This window comes from Hippopotamus amphibius, chromosome 16, assembly GCF_030028045.1.
Source record: "Hippopotamus amphibius kiboko isolate mHipAmp2 chromosome 16, mHipAmp2.hap2, whole genome shotgun sequence".
NCBI lineage: Eukaryota > Metazoa > Chordata > Mammalia > Artiodactyla > Hippopotamidae > Hippopotamus > Hippopotamus amphibius.
Genome location: NC_080201.1, coordinates 13,339,376 through 13,365,731, shown reverse-complemented (window position 1 = coordinate 13,365,731; position 26,356 = coordinate 13,339,376). Strand labels below are relative to the sequence as shown.

The following is a 26,356-nucleotide window of genomic DNA, read 5'->3' as shown; positions in this document are numbered from 1 at the left end:
GGATAAACAAACACCAATGAAATTTTCAAGGTCAGAGATACACAGGCAACCCCGAAAGTTTCTCATGCAGATCTCATAGTTAAAAGCTATTTCCTACACGTTCCACCCTACAACAAAGAACAACTTCTGTGTATCTCCCATGTCCAGCACAACGTTTGGCAGAAAGTTTGATAAATACTAAATAAGTATATGTTCATTTTTTTAAGATGAACTGAGATTTTCCTACTTTACATTTGAATTTTCTGTATCAATTCCCCTCTTCCTGTCCCCTTCACACAGAAATCAGGCAAACAAGGGAGAGAATGACAAGTAGAAAAGGTACTAAATTGGAGTGGCTACCTCACTCTTAACAGAAGCAACTAAAGGATGCTGTTTGCCTGAGCCCTTGTCAGAGCTCAACGCCATAGGCCTGATCCATCCCACTCACATCAAGGACAGAGTTTGGATTCGGATTGCTCCAAAGGTGGTTCAGCTGAACTAAGATTACTCAGTAAGTTCAGCAGAATCAGTGTTCTTTACAAAAAAAGCAGCAAGATGAAAATGTATTATTGGTGTAATGTACAGTAATGTTCTGACCTATTAGGACATAAATTCAGTTTGGTGGATTGCAATTAGCATTTTAAAATATAAATATATAGAAATAAATATAATTTATGAAGATGCTTTATAGTAAGGGTAAGTACTGTTCTGCAAAATTTTTGCTTCAGTTAATAACAAGTGTGCGCACTGAATGAGTGCCTGAAAGGCAAGTATCAAATATCTTTCCCAATGGGTATAATTTAGGAACCCAGAGTAAGGGTCCAATTTCCAAATCATAAGGAGTAACACTGAACAAGCAGATAATTGGTTTTAGATGATTTTATTGTAACTGTCAACATGTACCACATGCCTGGGGGCACCTTATAAAATGGCTGTGTAAGGCCGCACTGTTCGCCATCACAAACTATTGAGTATAGACTTGGTTATCTCATGGATGTCTTAATGGCTTACAACAAAACCATCGTCAGTGTCCACACAACACCAAACTTGGAAGCTTTATTCCAGCTCTCAGTTTTTGAACTGGAAATTTCTGGTGTGTAGAGTGTAACAGGAATTGCTTAATTTTAACATTATATAAATATTGTGTCCTTTCCCACGTTCTAAACACAGACCTTTTATCTTAGAAGTTGTGCCAGTGCAAATTAAAGCCAAACAACAAAGGGCTCAAACTGGCCAGGATTTCGGCCTGTTCCTGCAGTCAAGGGCAAAGGAGGGCTCCCAGAAAACAAACCACACATTTTTAACTTACATGCAGAGAATGAGGGGAGTGAGGAAAAAGAGCTGCCTGGGTCCTTATCTTCCCTTTGACCTCAAAGCCCAGACTACTCAGGTATAAAAATAAAGAGATGCTTGATCTTATATTTGCCAGGCAGTTCAACAAGCAGTAGAGCAATGACTGATATCTGAAAGCTGCTTTATATCACAGATTTCCTCAAGATATCCACTACTCTGTGAATGCTAAGCACACTGTTAACTTGTACCCTTCTACAGCTAGGAGGACCAGAAACAGATAAGCTGCTCTTGTGTCCTAGGCAGGTTTATAGGTTAAAAGGTGGACTTTAGAACAAAATCAGGCTTCAGTCAAGGTAAATGACTATGAACCATGAAATCTATGTTGCCTTCTTTCAGAGGTTTCAAGTTTTATATAAAAAACCGTTAGTTCACAACTCAGTGAAAAATCTACTAGGGTATGAGAACACATCTCTGTCTCGGACTTCTGTCTGAGCACTGCAGAAGCAGCCCACAGAAGAGGGAATGCTTTATTCTTCTTTCCCCTGCCTTGGTATCTCAGGCTCAACAAACAGCCCACATTAAAGGGAAAAGTGAGTGACCATCCAGATGATTTAGGCTTCCAATGTCTCATTCTCACTCTGTATTCAAACTATTCAGTGTTTATCTCGCCTCAGCACAGTCTTGATTATACTCAAAAGGAAAAGAGAAAAAAGGGGGGCCTTTTCCAGGGCCTAATCTTTCAGTCAGTACATGTGGAACACATAAAAACATCAAGAGACAGTATGAAGTTAAGATTTCCTAGCTACAGCCTCTTTTGGCTTAATAAGAGGCAAATCAATCATATGTTCCACCTTCTGTGGAAGAAAGTGATTCCCGCCTCAGACTATTTTAACATACAAGCAGACGGGTGTCCACCACTACAGTGCACATGGACAGCCAACTGCAAAGTTACCCTCTGAGAGATGCTATCAGGGCAGCTTCAATATTTTGTGCAGTTCCCTCTCCCTGGGTAAACTCTAAGACCCCGTGGTAGACCCTAGCAATAGGTACACACCTGTGGTGATCAGCACCTTCACCAGCCACCTGTGGAAGAGAAAAAAAGGCTTGGTATTGGTAGTGTGCATCACCAAGTACCAGCCAAGGTTAGTAGTTGCCTGGAAGACTGCAGCATGTGTGGACATGTGGAATAGTAACTTAGGGTATCTGGAAAGAGAATGAACAGAGAGAACTTGATCTTTTTTGAGGGTGATTACCCATATTATAGTTTCTAAAGAGTAAAATTTATCAAGATGTAATCATTTCCTAGATTTTGGTATTTAGAGGAGAAAACTTTTCAGCTACAAGTTTCATCATGCAACATACCGCTTATAGCTAACTTCTCAAACTTACCCCCAAAGCCTTTCCTGATTCTCAAACACATGCCTGTTCCCTTGCCTCTAACCCCTCCTGGAAACATGCTTGTGCCTTTCACCACATCAGAACAGACAACAGTTTTGTATACATGTCTTCTTTAGATGGCACATGCTCTGAGAGTAGAATCCTATCTTAATTACAAGGTAGCAAGATAAGAATACTGAACTTATCCTAGAAAACCAGTATGACCCAGGCTCACTACAGGGTTAGTCAAATGAATACTGGATTGGGAATCGGGAGACAGGGCTTTTGGTCTATCACCTAGGTGCCTTATTTTGGGACAGTCCCTTGTGATTTTTTGCTTTTTTTTACATAAAAAAAAAGGGTAACTTTCCTGCAAATCTAAATCGATTTTACAATAAAGTTTAATAAGTGAAAACAAAAAACAAACAGAAAAACACTAGGTTTTATCTCAAAGGCTTTTTCTAATTCAAACTGTCTAGGCAGTGTTTTCAAGAGCCTTAAGATCAAGCAGCCAACCAGCCACAAAGCTAAAGGTGAACAGCAGCAATGACCAGTTTCTTTATGAAGACATTACACAAAATGAGGAAATCTTTCAAGACCAATCATCCAATAATTACATTCTCAGCTGAAACGAACCTACTTATTTCCTATTCACTTTTTTCTTTCTACTCGACTCAAATTGGATTCCAATGCCTAAATGAAGACAAAATTCACTAAAATGTGTACTCTATTAATAGAAAGAGGTTTCCCTCCTCCACATTTCCCAGCCTCCTTTAACTTGTTCCATACAATCAAAACATCTAAATAGCAGGAAGACTTCCAGCTGTTTTCTTGAGAAAGCTTTGTATACTGGCCAGTCTCACATTCCTGAGGGAACAAGAGGAAAATGAGGTCTAGGAATAGAAATGACCTACAACCCCAAAGAATCAAAAGGAAAATGAGAATTGAGTTTTATTGCTAAGGGACTGAAATTCAGCTGTCACGAGACTTTCCTGCTATTACACGAATATTCATTTTCACATAACTTACAAATTTTTAGGATGAGGTGACCCCTTTTATTGAGGAGCTCAGACTTCCTCTTTCCTCCATCCCTTCTTTTCCACTCACTCTAAAATTCTGATTCCATTCAATCAATCTCCGCTTTCCTTAAACACTGTACCTACTGAGCAGGACATTAACAAGCTTTACCAAATCTCTTAATATCCAAAATAATACCTTTAATTTCACTATTTCAGCACCATAGGAGAAAACATCATTGAAGAAAAAAGAAGCAAAATTTTCCCTTACACCATACCTTTCATACAAATGAAAAGAGTTATCTTAAAGATGAATACAAAGAACACAATACATGACAGCTCTACCTGTGACACTGAAGTGTATATGTACTGAATACTAACAGCCACTCTATGCTCCCCTTACCCATGTGTACAAAAAGTAGGCATCCTGACTGGGAGAGCCTCAAAAACATTGTGTTAAGTCAGGAAAAGTTTCTAGTATACTATGTTAGATGATGTGATAGAGGTATTATGAATGCAGCCTCTTAAGCCTTCTATTGTCAATGGCACCCAGACCCTCATTTTGACTGTTGGGAAAGGGCTGCTTACCTTCGATGTGCCGACGCACTGTCCAGACAGCATTGGGGTTACCGGGTAGCTCTGAGACAGCCATTTCTGATACCTGACAGGTGAGGAGACAAACCACAGATCCTAATGAGCATGAAACTCAGCTCCTTGCTTACAACTACACTAGATAATACAGTCCCAATATAACAGAGCTCACACTATACTGGATTAAAACACTGGAACCATCTAGTCAAAAAGAATGTAAGAACCAAAGGCTAGAGGTATTGGCAATTCCCATAACAGACTCTGGCAAGAAGTGATGGACCATCTAGGACAGTTGTTGCAGCCAAGGCCAAACGCTTCCTTTGGGTATAACATGCCTGCATTCTTCTCAAAAAGTTAGCACGTGGGAAAGAAATGGTCCATTTAAGTTAGCATCCCATTTCTTTCCTTTGCTCCCTTAAGGCCAAATTCCATCTCTCTTCACAGAACAATTCAAATGCCACATTCTTTAGGAAAAATCTTCCCTTATTCTCTTGGCTGGCAGTCATCTCTCCCTCCTATAAGTTCTCACAGGAATCACAATCACCTCCTCTTAGAACACTTATCTAAAAAGTAATCTGAGAAATTGTTTTGTCCTTCCTACTAGATTTTTATGCTCCTTAAGGTGAGAGTCAAGAATCCTCTGAATGTCCCCTAGGCTCTCAAATAAGAGTAAATGAAATAAGTAAGATGAACTCAAAATGATCTAGAGGAGAAAACTATATGTGAGTTATACATTAACTGTCTCTAATATCCTCACAATTTTTCTGTAAATCTAAAACCATTCTAAAATAAAAAATTAAATATTTTTAAAATGATAGAGATAAAAAATTAGGCAGCCTATTATATTGTACAGTGGAACTACATTTCATAGGAAGAACTCAAGTATATACATGAAAGGCATTATCCTTTTGTTGGTTTATTGACATAATAGCAGCAGGAATAGCTGATCATGGTACAGGAGGATCTTGGAAAACTTTACCATCAATAAAATGTAAATGTCAGGTATACTACACTCTATACACCAAATGAGATATTTGACAGTGACCCTGCTCAACTGAGACCATAATCTAGCTAGACAATAAGGTTCAACAAACAGATACACAGGAACAAAGCAACATCCAACAATTTAAAGATACTTTTATATAACAAAGTTTTTAAATAGAATAGGAAAAAATTAAGAGGGGACAGAGAACTCAAAAACAATGATTCTAAATTGGGTCCTTTACCTCTTATACGGTACCCAAAATTTTCTGTTAATGCATGTATGTATTTTTTGTGTTGAGTGCTTGCTTTCATCAGATGCTCAATAGGATCCAATGAGCAGTAAGTAACTAATCAAGAACTACTGGTCTAAACTTGGTTCAAGTCATTGAAAATTTGGTGACCTGATCAGTATTTTAGCCGTCAAAAATTTCTGAATTCCCTGAAACTGCAATAGCTAACATTTATTGAACAGTTACTATATGCCAGAACGTGAGCTAAGTGCTTCATATACATTCTCATTTAATTCACCTAACAATCCTTTAAGGCAGATGCTATGAAGCTTAGCATTAGCTATTAAGTAGTAGAGCCAGAATTCAAAACCAAGGTCATCTTGCCTGTGTTCCAATAAAAACTTACAAAAACAGGCAGTGGGCCTCTAAGAGCCTGGAGTCTGCCCATCCCAACCTCTAAAAGCAAACTGCCATAGAAAGCTTTATTTTCCTCCTAATAAAATCAAGTCCAGGGCACTTGCTAAAAGGCATCAACACTAGAACCACGATGAGAAGAGGGTGTGGGATTTGAGAAGATAATTTTGAGTATCCATATCACCTAAAAAAGTCCAACAACAAAGGATTCATTAAGTAAATTCTGACCCACCCACTAAGAAGGTGTACTGCAAAAACATTAAAGATGATACGACATAAGAGCACATAGTAAAAAGGAATAAATGTAATAAGATACAAAAATATAAACACAATATTAACACAGTTAAAAATTTAAGTATCTCAAAATTATGAAGACCAAAACTAAAAAGGAAATGGAATAAAATGTGCCATGCAGATTTCCTAACCTCCATATAATGGTGAGTGAACCCGGAACTAACAGTGGTATTTTTCCCCTTTGATCCCCATTTGCCATTTTTTAATGTGCCTACTGTGCTAACATGTTAAAGAATAGTAAATTTAAACTCTAAACTTTATGGAAATAAAGGAGGAAGAAAACATTTTTCTTTCACAGAAACATTAAATACATCTTTGATCTCATCAGAATAAAAGCCTTAGGCTGCTTCGTCAATGCTTCCCTCCAAACCCTGCATATGATCTAGAAATTCCAATCTTACCTCAAGTCCATGCCTTAAGACTCTCAGAGATGACCGTGGTCCCCTACCACAGGCCACATATAGCTGTGGAGTGTCTTCATTGGCCAGATCAGCTATCTGCACAGAGAAAGTCGGGGGGAAAATGTCTACTTCTGCTACTTTTCTACACCCAACCCTGATTATTCTCAGGGGGACAAACCATTTTTTAGTTTATTAGGCTTCAATATTGCTACTGGCCCTGAGGGCATGGAGTAGAAAAGACCCAATGTTCCAAAAAGCAAGCAGTCTGAAGCAGCAAGTTTTACCAACAAAAAAATCTTGTATCAGTTCTTTTCCTTTTTTTTTTGGCTATGCTGCACGGCATGTGGGATCTTAGCTCCCTGACCAGGGATCAAACCTGTGCCCCTTCTTGCAGTGTTAGTGCTGAGTCTTTACCACTGGACTACCAGGGAAGTCCCACTTGTATTAGTTCTTGAGTTAACAAAGCATATTTTACAGTTAGTGAAATTGTTACATAACTTCAAGCTGAAATCTTACCATTTCTTTCCAACTAAAAATATATACGATAAACTATATTATCATTATCCATGACTCTGTCACCAACATTAAAGTTTATAGATACCTCCAATTATCATTTCCCTCATCGCTATTTCAAAATTATATTTATTAGATTTGCTGTTAGAATGCACACGATCACAGCTGCCCTAACCACAGATGTTCCTATGATGTATCTGACCAATTCCAGGGTAACTGCACCTAGCTGTTTGCCACCAAATGAAGAAGCCATGTGTTCTTGAACTGGTACCCCAGACATCTAGCTGCTTTCCAGTTCAAATATTTGCTGATCAACATGTGAAAAGAGGTAAGTTATTTGTATTGTAGTTTTGTCAAACAGTACAATTCAAATGAAAATTTTTGACTGAAGGCAGTGCAGCCCATTACAACAGGGATGAGCATACGGGCTGTGAGTATATACAGCCCTCATACTGACTTCTTTAAAAAATTAACTCACCTATTTTAAATGTACTATCTTGTTATTTTACACCCAATACAGAAGCACATATACTAATTTTTCACAATTTAAAAAATAATTTGCTATCTCAGCTATCATGTTTATTACTACATGCTTTTAAAAATATTATTCAGAGAGGGGATCCAGAAGCCTCACTAGGCTAGTAGAGATACATGGCACAAAATGCTTATAGCCCTGCTACAGGTACCTGAACTTCTGTTAATTTTATTCTTGACCTACAAACTTATTTTCACAATTATTTCCTTAAATTCCAATGAAAGCAGAGAAAAAAAATCACTAAAATCCAATTACAAATTATTCATACTTATTTTCTATTGCCCTCAGGACTAATCCTTTCTCAAAAAGAAAGAACAAAAGCAGTTAACTTAAGAACTGATCATTTTACCAGGAAGAGTGCCTGAATACTGACTTGTATCCCCAGCACACAGCGAGCAAAACTCTCTTCCACTAAAAGTGTAATCATCTAGACAGGGTTGGGTGATGCCTAATGGTCACTGGAACCCCAGAAATACAGGATGCAACAGCATGGTAAAATTTCTACTACACTTGAGCGCCAGTAGTGGGAGAGACAATTCCCATCTTGGGCCACCTTGGGTTCCTAGAAAGGTTCTGTTACTGACTGATTCCAGTATCTCTGAAGAATTTTAGGAGAAAAAAAGACTGTTAAAATGAGATAAGTATAGGTATTCATAGACTGTTAAGTGATAAAAGGTCTATTTCAGAATGCTGTAAAGTATATGAGCGTATTTACATTAAAAAGAAAAGTGTAACACACAAATGCTTATAGATGCACAGAAAATGCCTAGAAGCAATTACAGGAAGCTATTAATGGTGAAGCCTCAGCGGAAAAGAGGGTTGAAAAGACTGGGGGTTGGACTTATACTTTTTATCTTTTGTACAATCTGAATTTTTATAAAACATGATTTTTACCATCAAAAAAATTTTTTTTAAGCCCAGGGATTTATGTAATGGTTTTTAATTCCCCAACTACCTTTAGCTGTTTCACCCTTATACTCTGGCAATTCCACAGACATGCTGATGAACCTCTTAAACTAGACCTTAATTTAATTGGAATTAAAACTTTAAACTCATTCAGATTCAAAAACAGTTGGCTAGCACTGCTCATTATGGAGTGACTGGAAAGACCCACACCTGACAAAACAAAATGGGCGAGAGGCTGTCCAACTCATCAACCAGCACAAGGTTTTTGAGTGGTCGTGGCTGAAAAAAGAATGTGTCTCCTTCTTCCAGAGGCATGGCAGATGAAAACTCAGGTTCTTCATCATCATCTCCAAGATGTGCAATTTGATATAAGTAACTAGGGAGAAACAAAGACTTTAGTTAAAACATTTTCTGTCTGATGTACAACATGATAACTATAATTAACACTGTCATATGTCATATGTGAAAGTTGTCAAGAGTAAATCCTAAAAGTACTCATCACAAGGAAAAAATTTTTTCCTATTACTTTAATGTTGAATTAAATGAGATGAACTGTGATAATCATTTCACAATATATGTAAGCCAAATCATCATGCTGTACACCTTAAACTTATACAGTGCTCTATGTCAATTACATCTCAGCAAAACTGAAAGGAAAAAAGCAAATAGCATTTAAAAAATATTTTCTGTCTGAAGATGTTTGCCATCAACATAATGCTCATAAATCACTTTAATACTGACTCAGCATCTATAGTTTGAGATCTCTGCTTATCTCACTGGGGTTTTCTATTTCTTTAAGAACAGGGATAAAGAAATTAAGACTACTGAATTCAAACTGGTACAATAGCAGGACCTTAGCATCACAGTTGTTAAAGGCACTGGACTTCCAGTGCCTGGGTCTGAATCCTAGCTCTGCCCCATAACTAGCTGCATATTATTACTGAATCTCTCCATGCCTCACTTGCCTCTTTTATGAAACTGAATGGTACCTTCCTAAAGAGTTCAATGAGTACTTAGAACATTGCATCGCATCTAGTAAGCATAGTTTTTGTCAAAACAAAAATGAAATATGGATAAATGAAACCTAAAGAAAATCTATAATCACGTCCTATTTTAACCACTAACCAGGCCAAATCTAACAAAACAAGAATTGGTGGCTCTACAAAAGTATGCAGATATTATAATATTATTCCTGAAAACAAAACAAAAACATATCCAGAGATAATAAGCAATACAATCATCCTGCCCTTCTCCTGTCTGCCCTCGGGGGCTCTGTAAATGGATTCAAACGCAAACCACAAAAAAAAAAAATAAAAATAAAAGGGAAAGCAACTTGGAGCAGATAATTTGTAACAACATTCCATCATAAACTGAGGGTGCAATGAACATACTTTTGGGTAGCAGCTCAATTAAAACAAAACACCACACTGCTGGTCATGTTTATTCTTTAAGTAATATACCAAACCTTCAATAAAAAAAATCACTTTGTACAATCAGGTGTACCTTTTTAGGAGCAGGATAAAATAACTAAATCAGGATCTAAAATATGTAACATGCTCAATAAATGTTAGCCAAATAAACCTCAGCATTTAACCCTTTTGGTAAACTCATCAGATTCTATGCTAAATTATGAAAAAGCAAATAGGGTTATTATCCTTGAATGATTTACAAACACACTGAAAAGAGAAAATAAAAAGTTACATAACAGAAGTTCCTTATTCAGGCAAGATGGCTACATACAGATGATAAAGATCACCTGTCAAAGACACTTTCACAGATAACCAAGAGGATGCTGGGTTCACTATTTCCATCACAGGAAAGGTTGCTTCGGCTGAATCTCCATAACAGTTTCTGTGACTTACCGTGTTGTGCTTCAGAGCAGGAACCTGAACCAGGTGGTCTGGGTTTGAGTTAGATTTAGTTGTGTGATCAAATTTCTTAAATTCTCTGTGACCCCAGTGCCCTAACTATAAATGGGTTAACACCATTGTCTTACAGAGAATGTTATGCATCAATATTTGTAAAGTGCTTAGAACACAGTAAACGTTAAATTAAGTTTCTGATTGATAAACAGATTTGCTTTATTAGTTAACACCCATAGCACACGTTTCTGATCCCCAAATCTCCACTCTTAAGTGTTCTAGATTTCAGCTGTAACAGTAATAGATAATTTCGCACAAGTTCAAACCCATCTCACTCTGACAAGCATCCCACCTGTGCACTGCAGTCTTTCTATCCTCTGCCCTCAAAATATCCATCCCACGGGAGGCTGCCTGAGCAACACAATGTACAGGGGACTTCAATGCCCCCAGGGGTAACTTTCAACCCAGGAGGGAGATGACCTGGTATTGTTAACCTTCAGGTGGGCAATTTTCAGAGGCATTCTGCATGCTTCTCAGCAGGTCTTGACAGAAGCCAGTTCCCAATGTCCACAGCAGGAAACTCAATAACATGCCCTTGATATTGGCTTTTCCTCTTTTCCCTATCTCTCCCCACTGATCTCTCACTCTTGCTTCCTGCAATTACCTCCCATTAACCTAGCCTTGTCTCAAGCTCTGCTTACAGGGGAACCCAAACTAAGACAACATAAGAAAAAGGTTTAGAACAGTGCCTGTTACATACAGACAATAGCTCAACAAATATACACTATGATTCTTCAGAACAAAAGGAATCATTGTCTGTATTATTCCTAAAAAGACTTTCAGAAGACTTAACAGACAATCAGGATGTGAAAATCCCAGCAAACACACTATCTGCACAAGCTAATGAGCAAGAATAAAAAATCTTACATGTCTGCAGCTACTGATTCCACCCACAGCCTTACCAAGACAGGTTACTGCCTAAGTTTTTAATGTCTGCCAACCTGCTAGGTCAAAAAATGACACCTCGTGGTTTGTTTTGTTTTGGCCACATCTTGTGACATGCAGAATTTCCCGCTTATACGTGGGATATCGCTTAAATGTAGAACCTAGAAAAATGATACAGATGAACTTATTTGCAAAGTAGAAATAAAGATAGAGAATAGACATATGGATACCAGTGGGGGAAGGGGGTTGGGATGAATCGGGAGATTGGGACTGACATATATACACTACTACGCATAAGACAGATAACTGAGAACCTACTGTATAGCACAGGGAACTCTACTCAATGCTCTGTGGTGACCTAAATGGGAAGGAAATCCAAAAAAGAGGGGATATATGTACACGTATAGCTGACTCACTGTGCTGTACAGCAGAAACTAACACAACATTGTAAAGTAACTATACTCCAATAAAAATGCTTTTTAAAAAAATGAAATGCCATTTGCAGCAACATGAGGGCAACTAGCGATTATCATACTAAATGAAGTCAGAACAAGAAAGACAAATACCATAGGATACCACTTATATGCAGAATCTAAAATATGACACAAACAAACCTATCTATGAAACAGAAACAGAATCACAGAGAACAGACTGATGGTTGCCAAGGGGGAGGGGGTTGGGGGAGGGATGGATTAGGAGGCTGGGGTTAGCAGACATTAAGTTTTTATATATAGAATGGATAAACAAAAAGGTCCTACTGCAAGCACAGAGAACTATATTCAACATGCCATGATAAACCACAATGGAAAAGAATATTTAAAAAAAAGAATGTAAAAAAAAAGGTGGAAGGGTTGGTGATGTGGCTGGGAAGCTAAGGGTACTAACGAGCTTCAACTTCAGATTTGTACAAGTGATGTGTCTGTGGAACATCTATTTAATACTAAGTAGTTTAATAGACATTTATTCAATGAAATGTCCAGCAAAAGGCTCAGGAGACATCACTTCTAATGCTATTTTTTGCAGTCACCCACAGGTATTGTTTGAAGCCACTAAAGTAGAGGAAATCACCAAGAGAATGTAAAAGGGAAAAGAGAGCAAAACTTGTTTTGAAGAAACTAAAACATTCTTGGGAAAAGCTCCAAGGACTTGAAACTTCAAGTCCATGAAGACTGACTACTTGAAACTCCTGCTAACTTTTATAGTAACCAGAATGAAATGGAATAATAAAAGGATTACTCACTGGTTTCCAAATTCTGATGCTACAAAAAGGAACCCTGTTTTAAGCACACACATGGCAGCAGCAACAGGCACAGTATCAAAATACTTGAGCCGGATCTCAGTAACCTGCAGTGGAAAGAAAAAGATTCTAGTGTGTAGGCAAGTGAAAATATGCCATGGAAGACAGCCCAATATTATAAGATAGCGAAATAAGCAAAGTAGCAAATAAAACATTGTCCTTCATATCCAAACCAGGGGTCAGCAAACTGCAGCCAGCAGGTTAGCCATGCAGTTTCCATACTGTTTATGGCTGCTTCTGTGCCACAACGGCAGAGCTAGGTAGCTGAGACATGGACCATGTGGCCTGCAAAAGCTAAAAATGTTCACTACTGGCCTTTACAAAAAAAATTTGCCAACTCCTGAGTTAAACAGATATCTAAGAAATCCCCCGGTGTTCAGCACTCCTCCACAGAATGAAAGAAGTAACAGATCATGTACATTACTAGTTTCCAGTAGATATGGAGAGCTTTCTCTTATTATTCACTAGAAGCAGAATGACCCATTCTCATATTACATGTGATCAGACCAAAAATCAGTTAACCAGAGGGAGAAAACCTACATTCATATACCAGTTTCAAACTTTAAAAGCTTTAACACCTTAGGTAACCACTTTTTAAGGCATTGTTTCTATTTTTTTAATTTGTAAATTGTCCTTTCTCAGAGAGTAGCTATAATGAACAAATGGTTTATAAAACCACTCTGTAAACCTTGAATGCACATATCAACTTTTAAAATAAGGTTACTTAATTATATTAAAATTAAGATGAAATTGTAGAAAGTTTTATTAACTAGACTAACCACAACAAACAGGTTTTTTCATTTTTTTCCCCTCCATCCATGGTCTACTTACCATATCTTCATCTGTCTCCAAAGTGATCTTAAAGATATCTCCCTGCTCAGTTTGGGCCAAAAAGAAGAACATCGATTTGGTCTTATGGGTGGCAGAGCAGACAAAAATCATTCCTCTTTCAGGGTCATCCAGGTCATTCTAGCAAAGTCAAATACACAACCAACATCTTAGAAATGAGTACTCCCTTTCCAGAATTCAGCACCTTACCAACAAGGATCATACAGGCCACTGAAGGCCTGGAGGCATCTGAGCCTCTCCGTGCAAGCTTTGACCCAGAGCAGCCTGCCAGTCACAAGACTAAAACACAATAACCAAAAATTCTTCTCTACTATAAAAACATAATAAAGCTTAGGTTAAAAAAAAAAAAAAAGCCACAATTCCACTCTATCGCCTGATCAGATCACTAAGGCAAGAACTATCTCCAGAGAAAAATGTTAGAGAAGAGACATGAAATCTGAAGAATCATCATTTCAGGCTGTGAAAATGACTCTTACATGTTCACAATACCATCCAAACCATCATCATCATCAGCCCTGTTATATATCAACTTCCCTGATTCCCAAAAGGCATCCCCCTTGGCTGGATTTCGTTTTTTTTTAAGATTACTTACTTATTTTTGGCTGCGTTGGGTCTCTGTTGCTGTACACAGGCTTTCTCTAATTGTGATGAGCAGGGGCTGCTCTTCCCTGAGGTGCTCGGGCTTCTCATTGCAGTGGCTTGTCTTATTGAGGAGCACAGGCTCTAGGCACATGGGCTCAGTAGTTGTGGCTCGTGGGCTTAGTTGCTCTGTGGCGTGTGGGAACTTCCAGGACGAGGGATTGAAACCATGTCCCTTGCATTAGCAGGCGGATTCTTAACCACTGTGCCACCAGGTAAGCCCCTGGCTTTCTTTTTTAATGTTTCCAACATTCTGTATTTCTCTGATTTAACTTCAAGGGCAAAATATGTTTTATACGTCTTTGTAGTCCCAAAGCCAAGTACAGCACCTGGCAGGCAGGTGCTTAATAAATTTCTGATCAACTAAATTGAGTTACTTACCACTCCTTACCAAGAATTTAACTTGCTAATCTTACCAGATTTTCTAAAATTGATGGAATCTTACTCAGATAATGTACTAGCTAAACTAAGTCCTAAAAGATTTAACCCCAGGACCTATAAGTCATTATTAAAAAGATAAATAATCTGGGGTGAGAGGAAAGATTGAGGAAGCAGAGATCAAAAAAGATTACCCACGTGCTGATAGCTGCTGAAGCTGGGTACACAGAATTTCATTATATATACAATAATCTTTCCATATCTGCAAGGGATTGGTTCAAGGAGCTGCCACAGATACCAAAATCCATGGATGCTCAAATCCCTTACATAAAACGGGGTAGTACAAGGAACAGTCAGCCCTCTATATCCATGGATGAGAAATCTGCAGATACGGAGGGCCAGCTGTATGCTTAGTAACTTCCATAGTGAATTTAAAATTAAAAGCAATAAAACACCATTTCAACCACCAGTGTAGTAACTGATTGAAAAGAAAACCACTGTGTGAAAAGATTTGGAGGAAAAGAGTATTTACACAGTCTCAAAGTTCTCTAGTTTTCACATCAATTACAAAAAAGAAAAGGCACCTTTACAACAAAAAGAAGCAGGCAGACACCACCTTCACAGTGATCAATTTAGCATTACCAATAACGTATCAAATCAACATTACGTGCCCCCAATGAACGTAATGAGAAATAGGTATCAGCACCTAAGTAATAACTCTATCAAAAATATTAACATGGAACGTCCTAGGTGGCGCAGTGGTGGAGAATCTGCCTGCCAATGCAGAGGACATGGGTTCAAGCCCTGCTCCAGGAAGATCCCACATGTCACAAAGCAACTAAGCCTGTGTGCCACAACTAATGAAGCCCATGCGCCTAGAGCCCGCGCACCACAATGAAGAGTAGCCTCCGCTCTCAGCAACTAGAGAAAGCCCGTGTGCAGCAACGAAGACCCAATGCAGCCAATAAATAAATAAATAAATTTATTAAAATATATATATATAAACATGAATATTACCATGAGGAAAATGATTATGTGACAAACTACAAGATTAACCCCGACTCTTTAAAAAAATGCCAGTATCATAAAAAAACAAAAACAAAGGTGAGAGGAAATATTCTAAATTAAAGGAGACTAAAAGGTAGACAATAAGGGAACTTTGGAAGACTGAAACAACTGTACGTAAGATAACTGTATTACTCAAAACGGTAAATTTCTTGGGCACAATATTGGTAGTGTAAGAACATTTCCTTCTTAGGAGCTACATCTTAGGAAATTCTTACAGTGTCGTGATACCTACAACTTATTTTCAAATGATTTTGCCTAAAAAAGTGCACAAATACATAAGAAACAAAAAGCAAAGGTAGCAAAGCACTATTAACTGGTGAATCTAAGTGAAAGGTATACAGGAATTCACTCCTTTTAGATTTTTCTAAATGTTGGAATGGGATGGGGTGGGGAAGAATGAAAGACAATTTATCTCCAGTGAATACACCTGGACTCTTCAAACTAGAAACTTTCATGAATTTCAAACTGACAATGTCCATAGCTTATCCAAGAATGCAAATTGTGTTGGCTTTTTAAAAAATTGAAGCACAACCGACTTACAATATATCACACTGGTTTCAAGTGTACAACAGAGTTGTGTTGATTTTTAATTTCCTTTCTCAAAGACTTTGTTTTGCTTTTGCTATTTTACTGGCTTTATTAAAAACATTTACAACATTAAAACTTAACAGATAAATTAAGAGACCACACTGTAATTACAACAATTACATTCATTACACAAACACAAATATATTTTCTCTTATGACTAACAAAGACCTTACCCGCCTCCTGGGAATTGGACAGCGGATATCTGGTTGGTCACCAAAGTTCTTATAGGTGATATAGTTTTCAGAGCAGATCAGCACTCCACTTGGACCATCTGAACCCCCCGGAACTGTCAAGAGAAAATGAAACTTAGCAATGATTTGACATAACCACAAATTACAATTTAGTCTTCAATTCCTTCTCTCCTTCAGCACAACTTCAAGGTACAGTGTGCCTGAAGGTGATAAACATTCAATGTGTTTCTCTTCCCTGATAGTTATGCTAGACAAGGATGGGGCACCATTTGGGCCTCTCAGCCTGTGCAGATCTCTGATAATACATCTAAATGTTTAGTTCTAAGCTCAGAACTCAGTTCTTAGCTTCAGACCTACAATCCAACTGCCTACTGGACACTCTCACATGGATATTTCATAGCAGCTTAAAAATGAACATATTCATAAACAAGTGCCAAGTTCCTTCCCAAACCACCTCCTGGGTTCTTCACCCTTAGAGAACAGTCATCAACCAAGAGACCAAACCAGAAACAAGGATGTCATCCTTCAATTCTCTCCTCTCCCACAGCCCTATTGATTCTACCTCCTTAGCAGTCCTCATGCTGTGCATCTCTCTTGGTTTAGTGAAATAGCTTCCTGACCAATCTATTGGCTTACTACCTTCCATTCCATTACCAAAATGTAAGCATGTGACCTTTCAAAAATGTTCACCTTTAACATGTCATTATTCTGCTTAAAAATCCCTCAGTAGCTACCTCCCACCTCTACCTTTACCCCAGCCCTTTACCTCCAATGATCCAATCACAATGAGCTTTCAGTTCTTTCAATGAACCATGTTTTTTCCTACATTTGGGCTTCTGTGCATTCTGTTCCCTTTGCCCACAACAGAAACTCCTCCTCCACCCCCACTGCACCTACCTAACTCCTAACTAGTCCTCAGTTCTCAGCTGAGAGCACTTCTTCTGAAAGTTTTCTCTAAGGCACTGCCTTCCTTTCCCTAGGTTAGAGACCCATCCTCCATACTGTCATGCCATCTGGCATACCCTGGCAATTTTTCTGTTACTATTATGTATTCACCACTACACTCAATCTTGCATAAAAGGAGACACATCTAATTTTTCACCACTGTAGTCCCAGGGGCCAGTAGACTGACTTTGCACATATTGATTGTAGAGGCTCAGTAAAAATTTGTTTAAAGAATGAAAGCCTCATAAATGAGAAGTACAGCAATACATTACAGCAAGTAACTAAACATAATCTGTTTTCTAAAATCCTTCTGCTTAATATATAAAGTCTCTTCCTAAGATTTAATGCTCAAAGACAAGTGCTGTTTTGTATTTTTATTCTCCAAAATCCTCCCCCAACAAGACATTTCATCCTAGACATCAAGTGCAAATGACTTGAAACAGAAAGGACTGGATCACTGTCTTTCCCAAGCCTAATGAAATTTAGATTATCACAAATGTAGCTGTCCTCCTTTAGTCTTTTAATATGAATTAAACTAATTCTGATCCTTCATGGCGAACATCTTTGAACTCCTACAAAAATCTTACTTTGCTATGATGCATATAAAAACATTAAGATTCTTGCATCTACAGTCATAACTAAAACAAGCCTGCAAATTTTTCTTGCTACTATCCTTCCCCAGTTTTGGTACTGAAGCTACATTAGGCTCACAAAGTGGTACGAAGGTTTTTATTCTTTCTCTAATCTTGAGAAATTTAAGGTCCCTGAAAATTCTGGATGTTAAATCTTCTGAGGGAAAGAAACTTTTGACTGTTGTTCCAATTTAACAAATGTTGGTCTATTCAGGTTCTTAATTTCTTCTAAGATCAATTTTGCTAACAGTTTTCAAAAATATTTCTATTTCTTCCAGGCTTTCAAATTCATGGACAGTTTCATCTTGTTTTATCCATAACATTTGTCTTTTCACAGAGCCAGGTTTTGATTTTTGTAATGAGAGTGAAAGACTGACTACCGTCAAGACACCAGAGCAACCAATAGTAATCAATATTCCAAGCTAACTGCTCTCTTTTCTTCCCTGCCCCCATCAGAGGATAAGAGTTAACCACTGCATGAATTTCCTCGCCAAAACATAGACAAGGCACTCAGGTTTCCTACAAATGGATTATAGTTGCCAAATCCTATTAAATAAACACTCCTGAATTTGAGCATAAAATGGACCAAGCAAAATGGTACAGAGCAGCTCTAAGAGAAAGGTACCTGTAATAAGGAAGTTCCCATGTTCCTCCAAAGGTTCACTGTATTTTCGGACCACATGATTTAAACCAAGATCTAACTCATAGAAAGTAAGTGTCTGCTGGGTATTAGCCGCTGCTTCCCCAGTTGGATCATTGTCTGCTTCCTAAAGAGTAACAGTGGCAAAAAGACTAATCACTATCAAAAGATCAAACTTTTAAAGCTGGAAAGTAAAGGGTGGCTATATGTATAACTGATTAACTTTGCTGTACACTTGAAACTACTACAACATTATAAATCAACTATACTCCAGGGACTTCCCTGGTGGCATAGTGGTTAAGAATCTGCCTGCCAATGCAGCGGACACGGGTTCAATCCTGGGCCAAGAAGATCTCACATGCCCAGAGCCTGTGCTCCGCAACCAGAGAAGCCACTGCAATGAGAAGCCCGCACACTGCAATGAAGAGTAGCCCCTGCTCCCTGCAACTAGAGAGCCCATGTGCAGCAACAGAAGACCCAATGCAGCCAAAAACAAATAAATAAAATACATAATTTTATTAAAAAAAACTATACTTTAATAAAAATTATTTAAACAAACAAACAAAGCTGGAAAGGGCATCAGGATTCCTCCATTCCACAAACAAGGAAGCTGAGGTCCACAGACACCAAATGGTTTGCCAAAGCTCACACTAAGTAATGGCAGAGTAGAAGCACGAACCCAGGTCTTCTATTTCTGGGACCAGGGTTAGCTCTGCTAGAAAATACTGCCTTCCTCTCAAGCAAAAGAATGGTATGCCCCATCTTTCACTATCTTCCAGTGAAAAAATATCCTAAACACAGTTTCACCTCTTTTTTCAGGGAGCTTTTCCCAATAAATACCATTTCGACAGAGAGACTGTTCAAATCAGTGAGGTAAATTCTCAAACATTCCAGAGTATAGAAAGGCATTTAAAAAAAAAAGTGAGCAAGATATAAGAAATACACAATGAAGAAAACAGTCTCAGGAAAGTACCAAGATGAGTGGAAGAAACCCAAGGAGGGATAGGGGGAGAAGGGAGGGGAGGGAGAAGGCAGGTAGAGAAATGGAGACCTCCTCATTACCTCATAATCCATCTCCAGACAAGCAAACATTGGATTTTCAAATCCCACATCTACTCCAACCACATGATAAACTAAAGTGTTTGCTTTGTGGGCCTCCAGTGGAGATGAAATGGTAAGCCTGGCGGCAGCATCTCTGTTTAAAATATACACCAATTTCTGTTTCTCAATGGCACCTGTTGAAGGAGACAAAACATAAAAAAAAAAACTCCAGAAAATGAAAACAGAGGCTACAGAACACCTAGATTCACAATTATTTTCTGAAAATCATTAATAGCTGGCACTAACTCTACAAGTGTATTACCTTAGGATTTTGTTATCATTAAAATAGACAAGAATATAATTCCTAATAGGGATCTTAATATCCCACTAACTTCAAAAATTTTTTGACAAACTAAACAATAATTCATAAAATTGCCACCTTTATTCTCTGAATTAGACGTAATGATTTTGTGACTGCTCAGAGAAGGTTGCCCTCTTGAAGCCTGATCAGATATGCAGAATTTCTTCAAGAGATTTATCAGAGAAGAGACATGAATGTGAATCATCACTTCAGGCTGATGAAAGCAACCATATTCATTGTCTTATGTAAAATCTTTCAGCATAATCTTTTTGCTACAGTTAAAGAAATGGAAAAACATCCATTTCCAACTAGATAAGAAGTAGAAAAGGTGTGTTAAAACTTTCCCCATTGTTTTAAAAGGAAAAGCAACTTTCAACATCCAAAATGATCCAAACTTGACCCAGCTGAGTGATTTCTTGGCACACTACCAAGATCACAGCATTGTTATCCTGAACTGAGCTTTTTTTAAGAGTCAAAAAGTCAAGAGTGGGCTTCCTAGGTGGTGCAGTGGTTGGGAGTCTGCCTGCCAATGCGGAGGACATGAGTTTGATCCCTGCTCCAGGAAGATCCCACATGCCGCGGAGCAACTAAGCCCGTGTGCCAAAAAAAAAAAAAAAAAAAAAAAGTCAAGAGTAAGTCACTCACTAATCATAACAGCTCGCCCTTTGGGATCCACAGCTAAGAACTGGCCAGGAACAATGCGGCGGCATCCACTCTTGCCAAAAGTTTCTTGGTGAATTTTCTCAAACATATTCTTAGATGGCTGGTATTCCAGGATAACAATCCGACCTGAGTCACTGCCAACCACAATGTAGTCTTTTGTGCCACCTGTCAATCTAAAGGCCATGAGTGACCGGATGACACCGAATACTTCCACAGTTAGTAGAGTGTGCACTTTGCCCGTGTTGGGGTCAGGGCGAAGCAGCTCCAAGATCTTTCCCCGGGAAACAACAATTTCCTGTTGTTTGGTTCCTGAAAAACACAAAAAATAAAGATCATGTAGAACAATAGAACTAGTCCAAAAAGTAACCTGAATGGATCAAAATGCCACTAAAGATAAATATAATTGAGTTGGGGGGCTTAGTATTTCAAGTTAATTTATTCTACTTTAAAAGATACTTTTCCTAGAATTTAAAACATCTAACAAAAGTGTTATCAAAGAAAAGCTTTTCAAAAATGGCCACACAAATTTTTTTTTTAAAAACCTTCCTTTTTCCTTTTTATTTTTCTAAGATCTGCCATCAAGCTGCATAACTGGGCGTTGTCTACAAATGATATTAACATATAATGTTTCACTTCATAAAACTGAAAATTACCAAAGGCTCTTTTCTAGCCCATCTTTAAGACCACTATTCTAAGAAATCATATTAATTTCTTGTGCAGTTAGTGTCTCAAAGAACATTTAAAGCTGCCATCTAATATACGCTGTTTATTTCTTTTTTCTAAAATTTTTTTTAATTTATTTTTTTATTGGCTGCACTAGATCTTTGTTGCTGCGTGCGGGCTGTCTCTAGCTGTGGTGAGCAGGGGCTACTCTTTGTTGCAGTGTGCAGGCTTCTCAGTGCGCGGTGGCTTCTCTTGTGGAGCACGGGCTCTAGGCACGTGGGCTTCAGTAGCTGTGGCACACCGGCTTAGCTGCTCCGAGGCATGTGGGATCTTCCCAGACCAGGGCTCAAAACCGTGTCCCCTGCACTGGCAGGCAGATTCTTAACCACTGCGCCACCAAGGAAGTCCCATATGCTGTTTATTTCTAAACTGATTCCTAAAAAGCTCACTTGCTTTCTTAACTGCAATCAACACCGCCAAATGCTTAACAGCCAACTTGTCCCCATCCCTCCCTGCTACATAATTCCACCAAGATGAGTCATCATCACCTTTAAACTAAATGTTTAAAATATTGAAGTTCCTCCTTCCCCAAACACACTCTCTGATCTCAAGTAACCTGCTATCAATCTTACTGTCAATTTCTCTGCCACCCAAGTTACAAACTCATATTCTTCTTTCCTTCTATCCTCACTGCCCTAGTACAGGTCTTCACTAATACCTAAATGGCTTCCTATCCTATCTGATATGCCACTCCTACCCATCCCAATCCATTCTCATTTGCATCACTTACCAGGCCACCTTATTTTCCAAAGGTCCTTTGGAAACGAGATAAGATCAAGTACTCCAAAGTGCTTTAGAAATTATAAAGCACTACATAAATTACAATATTCTGTAATGATTTAAAAACTTTTTTCATAATTTGTTTCAGAAGAAAGGCTTGATCAATTTGATGATAGGTGATGACTTAGAGGGCTGGGACAGGGAGGGTGGGATGGAGTCGAGGGAGGGGATATGGCGATATACATATAAATACAACTGATTCACTTTGGTGTACAGCAAAAACTGGCACAACAGTGTAAAGCAATTATATTCCAATAAAGAGCTTAAAAAAAAAAAGAAAAAAGGCTTGATATTGAAAAAGCAATGTGGAGCATAAAACTCATAATATTAAAAATGTTAGGAATTCCCTGGCGGTCCAGTGGTTAGGACTCTAAGCGCTTCAGGGGGCACAGGTTCAAGATCCTACAAGCTGAGTGGTAAGGCCAAAAAAAAAAAAAAATTTTTTTTTTAAATGTTAAACTCAGGGGCTTCCTAGGTGGCTCAGTGGTTGAGAATGCGCATGCCAATGCAGGGGACATGGGTTCGATTCCTGCTCCAGGAAGATCCCACATGCCTCGGAGCAACTAAGCCCATGTGCCACAACTATTGAGCTTGCACTTTAGAGCCCATGAGCCACAACTATTGAGCCCATGTGCCACAAGTACTGAAGCCCAAGTGCCTAGAGCCCATGCTCCGCAACAAGAGAAGCCATGGCAATGAGGAGCCCGCACACCACAATGAAGAGTAGCCCCCATTCACCGCAACTAAAAAAAAAAGCCAGTGCACAGCAAAAGACCCAACACAGCCAATAAAATAAATAAATAAATAAATAAATAAATAAATAAACAAAATGTTACACTCAGAAATATAGTAACAGAAAAACTTACCAGAGAAGTTGCCATGAATGGCAAAGCTGATGCCAGTGGCTCGCTGCAAGGTCAAGTTGTACAGGAACATGGCAGCAGTAACAGAGCCACCCACAACTCCACAATCCAGGCCTTGGTTATACCAAGTCAAAGCGGGCTAAAAGCATATTAAAGCAAAATATTATCAGCTGTGAAATTGTTATCTTAGCAGACATTTCTGTATGGGAACTTCTGGCTGAAGACAGCAGAACCAGTAGGGTAAGGCCTGTTGAGGAACAACATACTTAAGATTAAGAGTGCCTTCTACATGCCAGGCACTATGCTACTATACACTGTTTCCATCTCACAAGAAACCTATGAAGTACTCAACATTATACTAATTTTACAGATAAGAAAATAGAGCTAAGATATTAAATTGTCTGCCTGAGCTCACATAACAAGTAGTAAACACATTGGGAGCTGGGATCTGTACCATTAATGGAATACTGTCTATTTGACTTTGTCACAGAAACTAAGTAGGTCTACATTTACTTGTATTTGAATAGACTCTACTTTTACATGGTTCAGAATTCAAAAGCACAGCAAAAAGCTCACTCCACCCATTCCCTAACCATCCAGTTTTCCTCCCTAGAGGAATCAATTTCACCAAGTTATATCGTGTCCTTCGAGACATGTTCTGTATGTACAAGGAAAAATACATACTAATACCTTATATCATCCCTTCTTTTTAACTAAAGGTTGGGTACCATATATTGTGCACTCATAGAGCAACTCAATTTTTATCATTTTACCTATCTTTGACATAGCAACAAATAAAAGGCTTTCTTGTTTTTATTTTACAGCTACATAGTATTCCACTGAATGGATATATCAGAATTCATTTAGCCACACCCTAGTGATGAACATTCAGGTTCTTCCCAATCTTTTACTATTATGAACACTGCTGCAAAGAAAATCCATCATATATAGGCCATTCAAACGTGCATGACTGTACCTCTAAACCAAACTGGCACTTCAGGAGGAAGCTCTCCAGAGGAATATAGTCACAGAAAAGGATCCTTCTCATCAGAACTGAAGACTGCAAACATATGCACCTCTACCATAAAAGGATTACCAAAACTACACCTATATAGTCACTGCTAGAAAATAAACTAACCTATTTTTCCTCAAAAACTTTTCCTTTTATTTGAAGACAAAAGCAACAGATCTTGAGAAATTTAAAGTGGTCTCTCACTTCAAAGTGAGTTTGGTTTTTGTTAAATGGGGAAAGAATTATAAGTAAATGTCCTTATAAATAATACTCGTTTCTGGGCTGGGCAAGAGCAGGGTGCCTTCGAGAGGAAAAGATCCTCCATTCTGGAAACAAGCCCTAACAGATATACATTTTCCTACTTCAAAGCAAGGAACATCTTTAATGTTCTTCTAGAGTCATAGGGAAGGAAGGAAAAGGTCTGAGGTGGAACAAAAAAGGAATGAGAAATGACCTACAAAAAGAAAAATAAAGGAAACATACAGACATGGAAACAGATACACACCCAGAAGAGCTTAGACACTGGGAATGTTTCATGGAAAGTTGTGCTCGGCTTAAAGTCTTGGTTAAAAAAAGGGTAGAGAACCTGTTGTAATTGCTCTCAATTTATAAGTAGTGAATATGACAGATGAATGGATAAAGAAGATGTGGTATATATATACAATGCAATATTACTTAGCAGTAAAAAGGAATGAAATTGGGACATGTGTTGAGACATGGACGGACCTAGAAACTGTCATACAGAGTGAAGTGAGTCAGAAAGAGAAAAACAAATATCGTATATTAACACACATATGCAGAACACAGAAAAATGGTATAAACCAACCGGTTTGCAAGGCAGAAATAGAGACACAGATGTAGAAAACAAACATATGGACACCAAGGTGGGGGGTTGGGGTGGGATGAACTGGGAGATTGGGATTGCCATACATACACTAAGAAAAAAATATCAAATTGTACACTTTACATATATTCAGTTTATTGTATGTCAACTGCATCTCAATAAAAGTTCTTAAAAAATAATAAAATAAGATAAAAGTAGTGAACGTGATTTTCAGACACAATTTATTCTCTTAAATCCTGCTCTGGTTATAAAATTTCAAACATAATTTCAAATATCCAGTTATCAACAACAAAATTTATAACGAAGCCCCTACCATGTTGTTAATGCGACCCATGTTACAGAACAGTCTACATTTAAAATACAGGCTTCTTTAGAAAACAAACAAAAGAAACCACAGATCACTTCAGAAACCTGGAAAGGCTCCCCCCAGACTACTTTTCATTCTTCATAGCTCACTGAGGAACTCAGCCTATTTTCTAGTTCCTTTACAATTGATGCCATCCATTACTATCTTTGGAACTCATTTTCCCCAAACCTCGTTGGATCCAGGTTCCCCAACTACTGTTACCCTGGGTAATAGAGGAAGATTCATTATGGATAGAGACAGTTCTATGATGCCATTTTGGAAGATCAGCCAAGCACAATATACCAAGGACCAGTAACGGCCAAAACTTGGTTAAGTTTTGATTTCCCCCTCTTCTATCTCCCGTCTGTGAATACTGGAAAATGAGTCTGTGATTGCTCCCTCCACCCCTTCTCCATGTGCCAAAAGACAACCACCGCATGAGGATCAGGGAAGGAAATAAGCCCAAGTGCCAAAACACAAAAACAAAACAGTCTTGACTCCAAAGGCTGTTTCCATTATTTATACTTTTAAACACCTTCGGTCTTTCCATCCTGCGGTCAGTATGTCCTTTACTTTCTCCAGGTGGAGACGTCTCTCTTGCCCCTTCTCACACCTCCTCCCATGCCCAAGAGATACACAGTCTCTAGAAAGCTTTTCCTGAGCCAGGCCTCGTTTCCACATTGCGGAAGGAAGCGGGAGACGACTCCCTAAAGGCGCCCCAAACATTCCCCTCCACCACCTTCTTGTCCCTTACCCGTACCTCCGGGCCTAAGCTGCCTCAGAAACCCCTACCAAAAGCTCGGCCCACCCTCTTACATGGCGGCTATCCGCCCCTCCGGACTCGGGAAGGTCGGGAAGTAGTTTCTTTACCCTGCAGCCGAGAGGATGGCGTAGATATCCGACAGATCCTCAATTTCCTTCAAGGCCTAAGCCACCGCCAAAGCCAACCCGCCGGCGTCCGCCATTAGCTCCTAAAACAAGGACCTTCCGGTTGGCGCGCGACGGAAAAAGGTCCCCGACCGGCGCCTGAAGAATGTATATATAATTTTTTTAAATGCTCTGTCTTGCTTCCACACCGCATTGAAAATTATTGAAACATACTTTATGACCATCACTTTTTCCAGGAGAATAGGAAATGAATTGACCTCTTAAACTA

At 38.6% G+C, this 26,356-nt stretch overlaps 1 protein-coding gene and 2 non-coding genes across 3 annotated transcripts in view; all 3 read right to left on the bottom strand.

The window, feature by feature from the left end:
* SF3B3 (splicing factor 3b subunit 3) overlaps window positions 1-26,210 on the bottom strand; it is a 42,037-nt gene extending 15,827 nt beyond the window's left edge. The window contains exons 1-11 of the mRNA XM_057711347.1: window positions 26,071-26,210; window positions 23,002-23,137; window positions 20,615-20,941; window positions 19,630-19,802; window positions 18,553-18,694; window positions 16,333-16,445; window positions 13,469-13,606; window positions 12,581-12,684; window positions 8,744-8,909; window positions 6,580-6,675; window positions 4,254-4,326 (exon numbers count right to left, since the gene is read on the bottom strand). Of these exons, the coding sequence (XP_057567330.1) occupies window positions 4,254-4,326; window positions 6,580-6,675; window positions 8,744-8,909; window positions 12,581-12,684; window positions 13,469-13,606; window positions 16,333-16,445; window positions 18,553-18,694; window positions 19,630-19,802; window positions 20,615-20,941; window positions 23,002-23,071 (1,402 nt within the window). The 5' untranslated portion in view covers window positions 23,072-23,137; window positions 26,071-26,210. The remainder of the gene's footprint in view (window positions 1-4,253; window positions 4,327-6,579; window positions 6,676-8,743; window positions 8,910-12,580; window positions 12,685-13,468; window positions 13,607-16,332; window positions 16,446-18,552; window positions 18,695-19,629; window positions 19,803-20,614; window positions 20,942-23,001; window positions 23,138-26,070) is intronic.
* Window positions 13,856-13,946, bottom strand: LOC130839424 (small nucleolar RNA SNORD111). Its single transcript, XR_009049826.1, has one exon. It is a non-coding gene; the product is annotated as a small nucleolar RNA SNORD111 (small nucleolar RNA).
* LOC130839425 (small nucleolar RNA SNORD111) lies at window positions 20,108-20,186 on the bottom strand. The gene has a single exon (XR_009049827.1). It is a non-coding gene; the product is annotated as a small nucleolar RNA SNORD111 (small nucleolar RNA).
* Window positions 26,211-26,356: the final 146 nt, after the last annotated feature.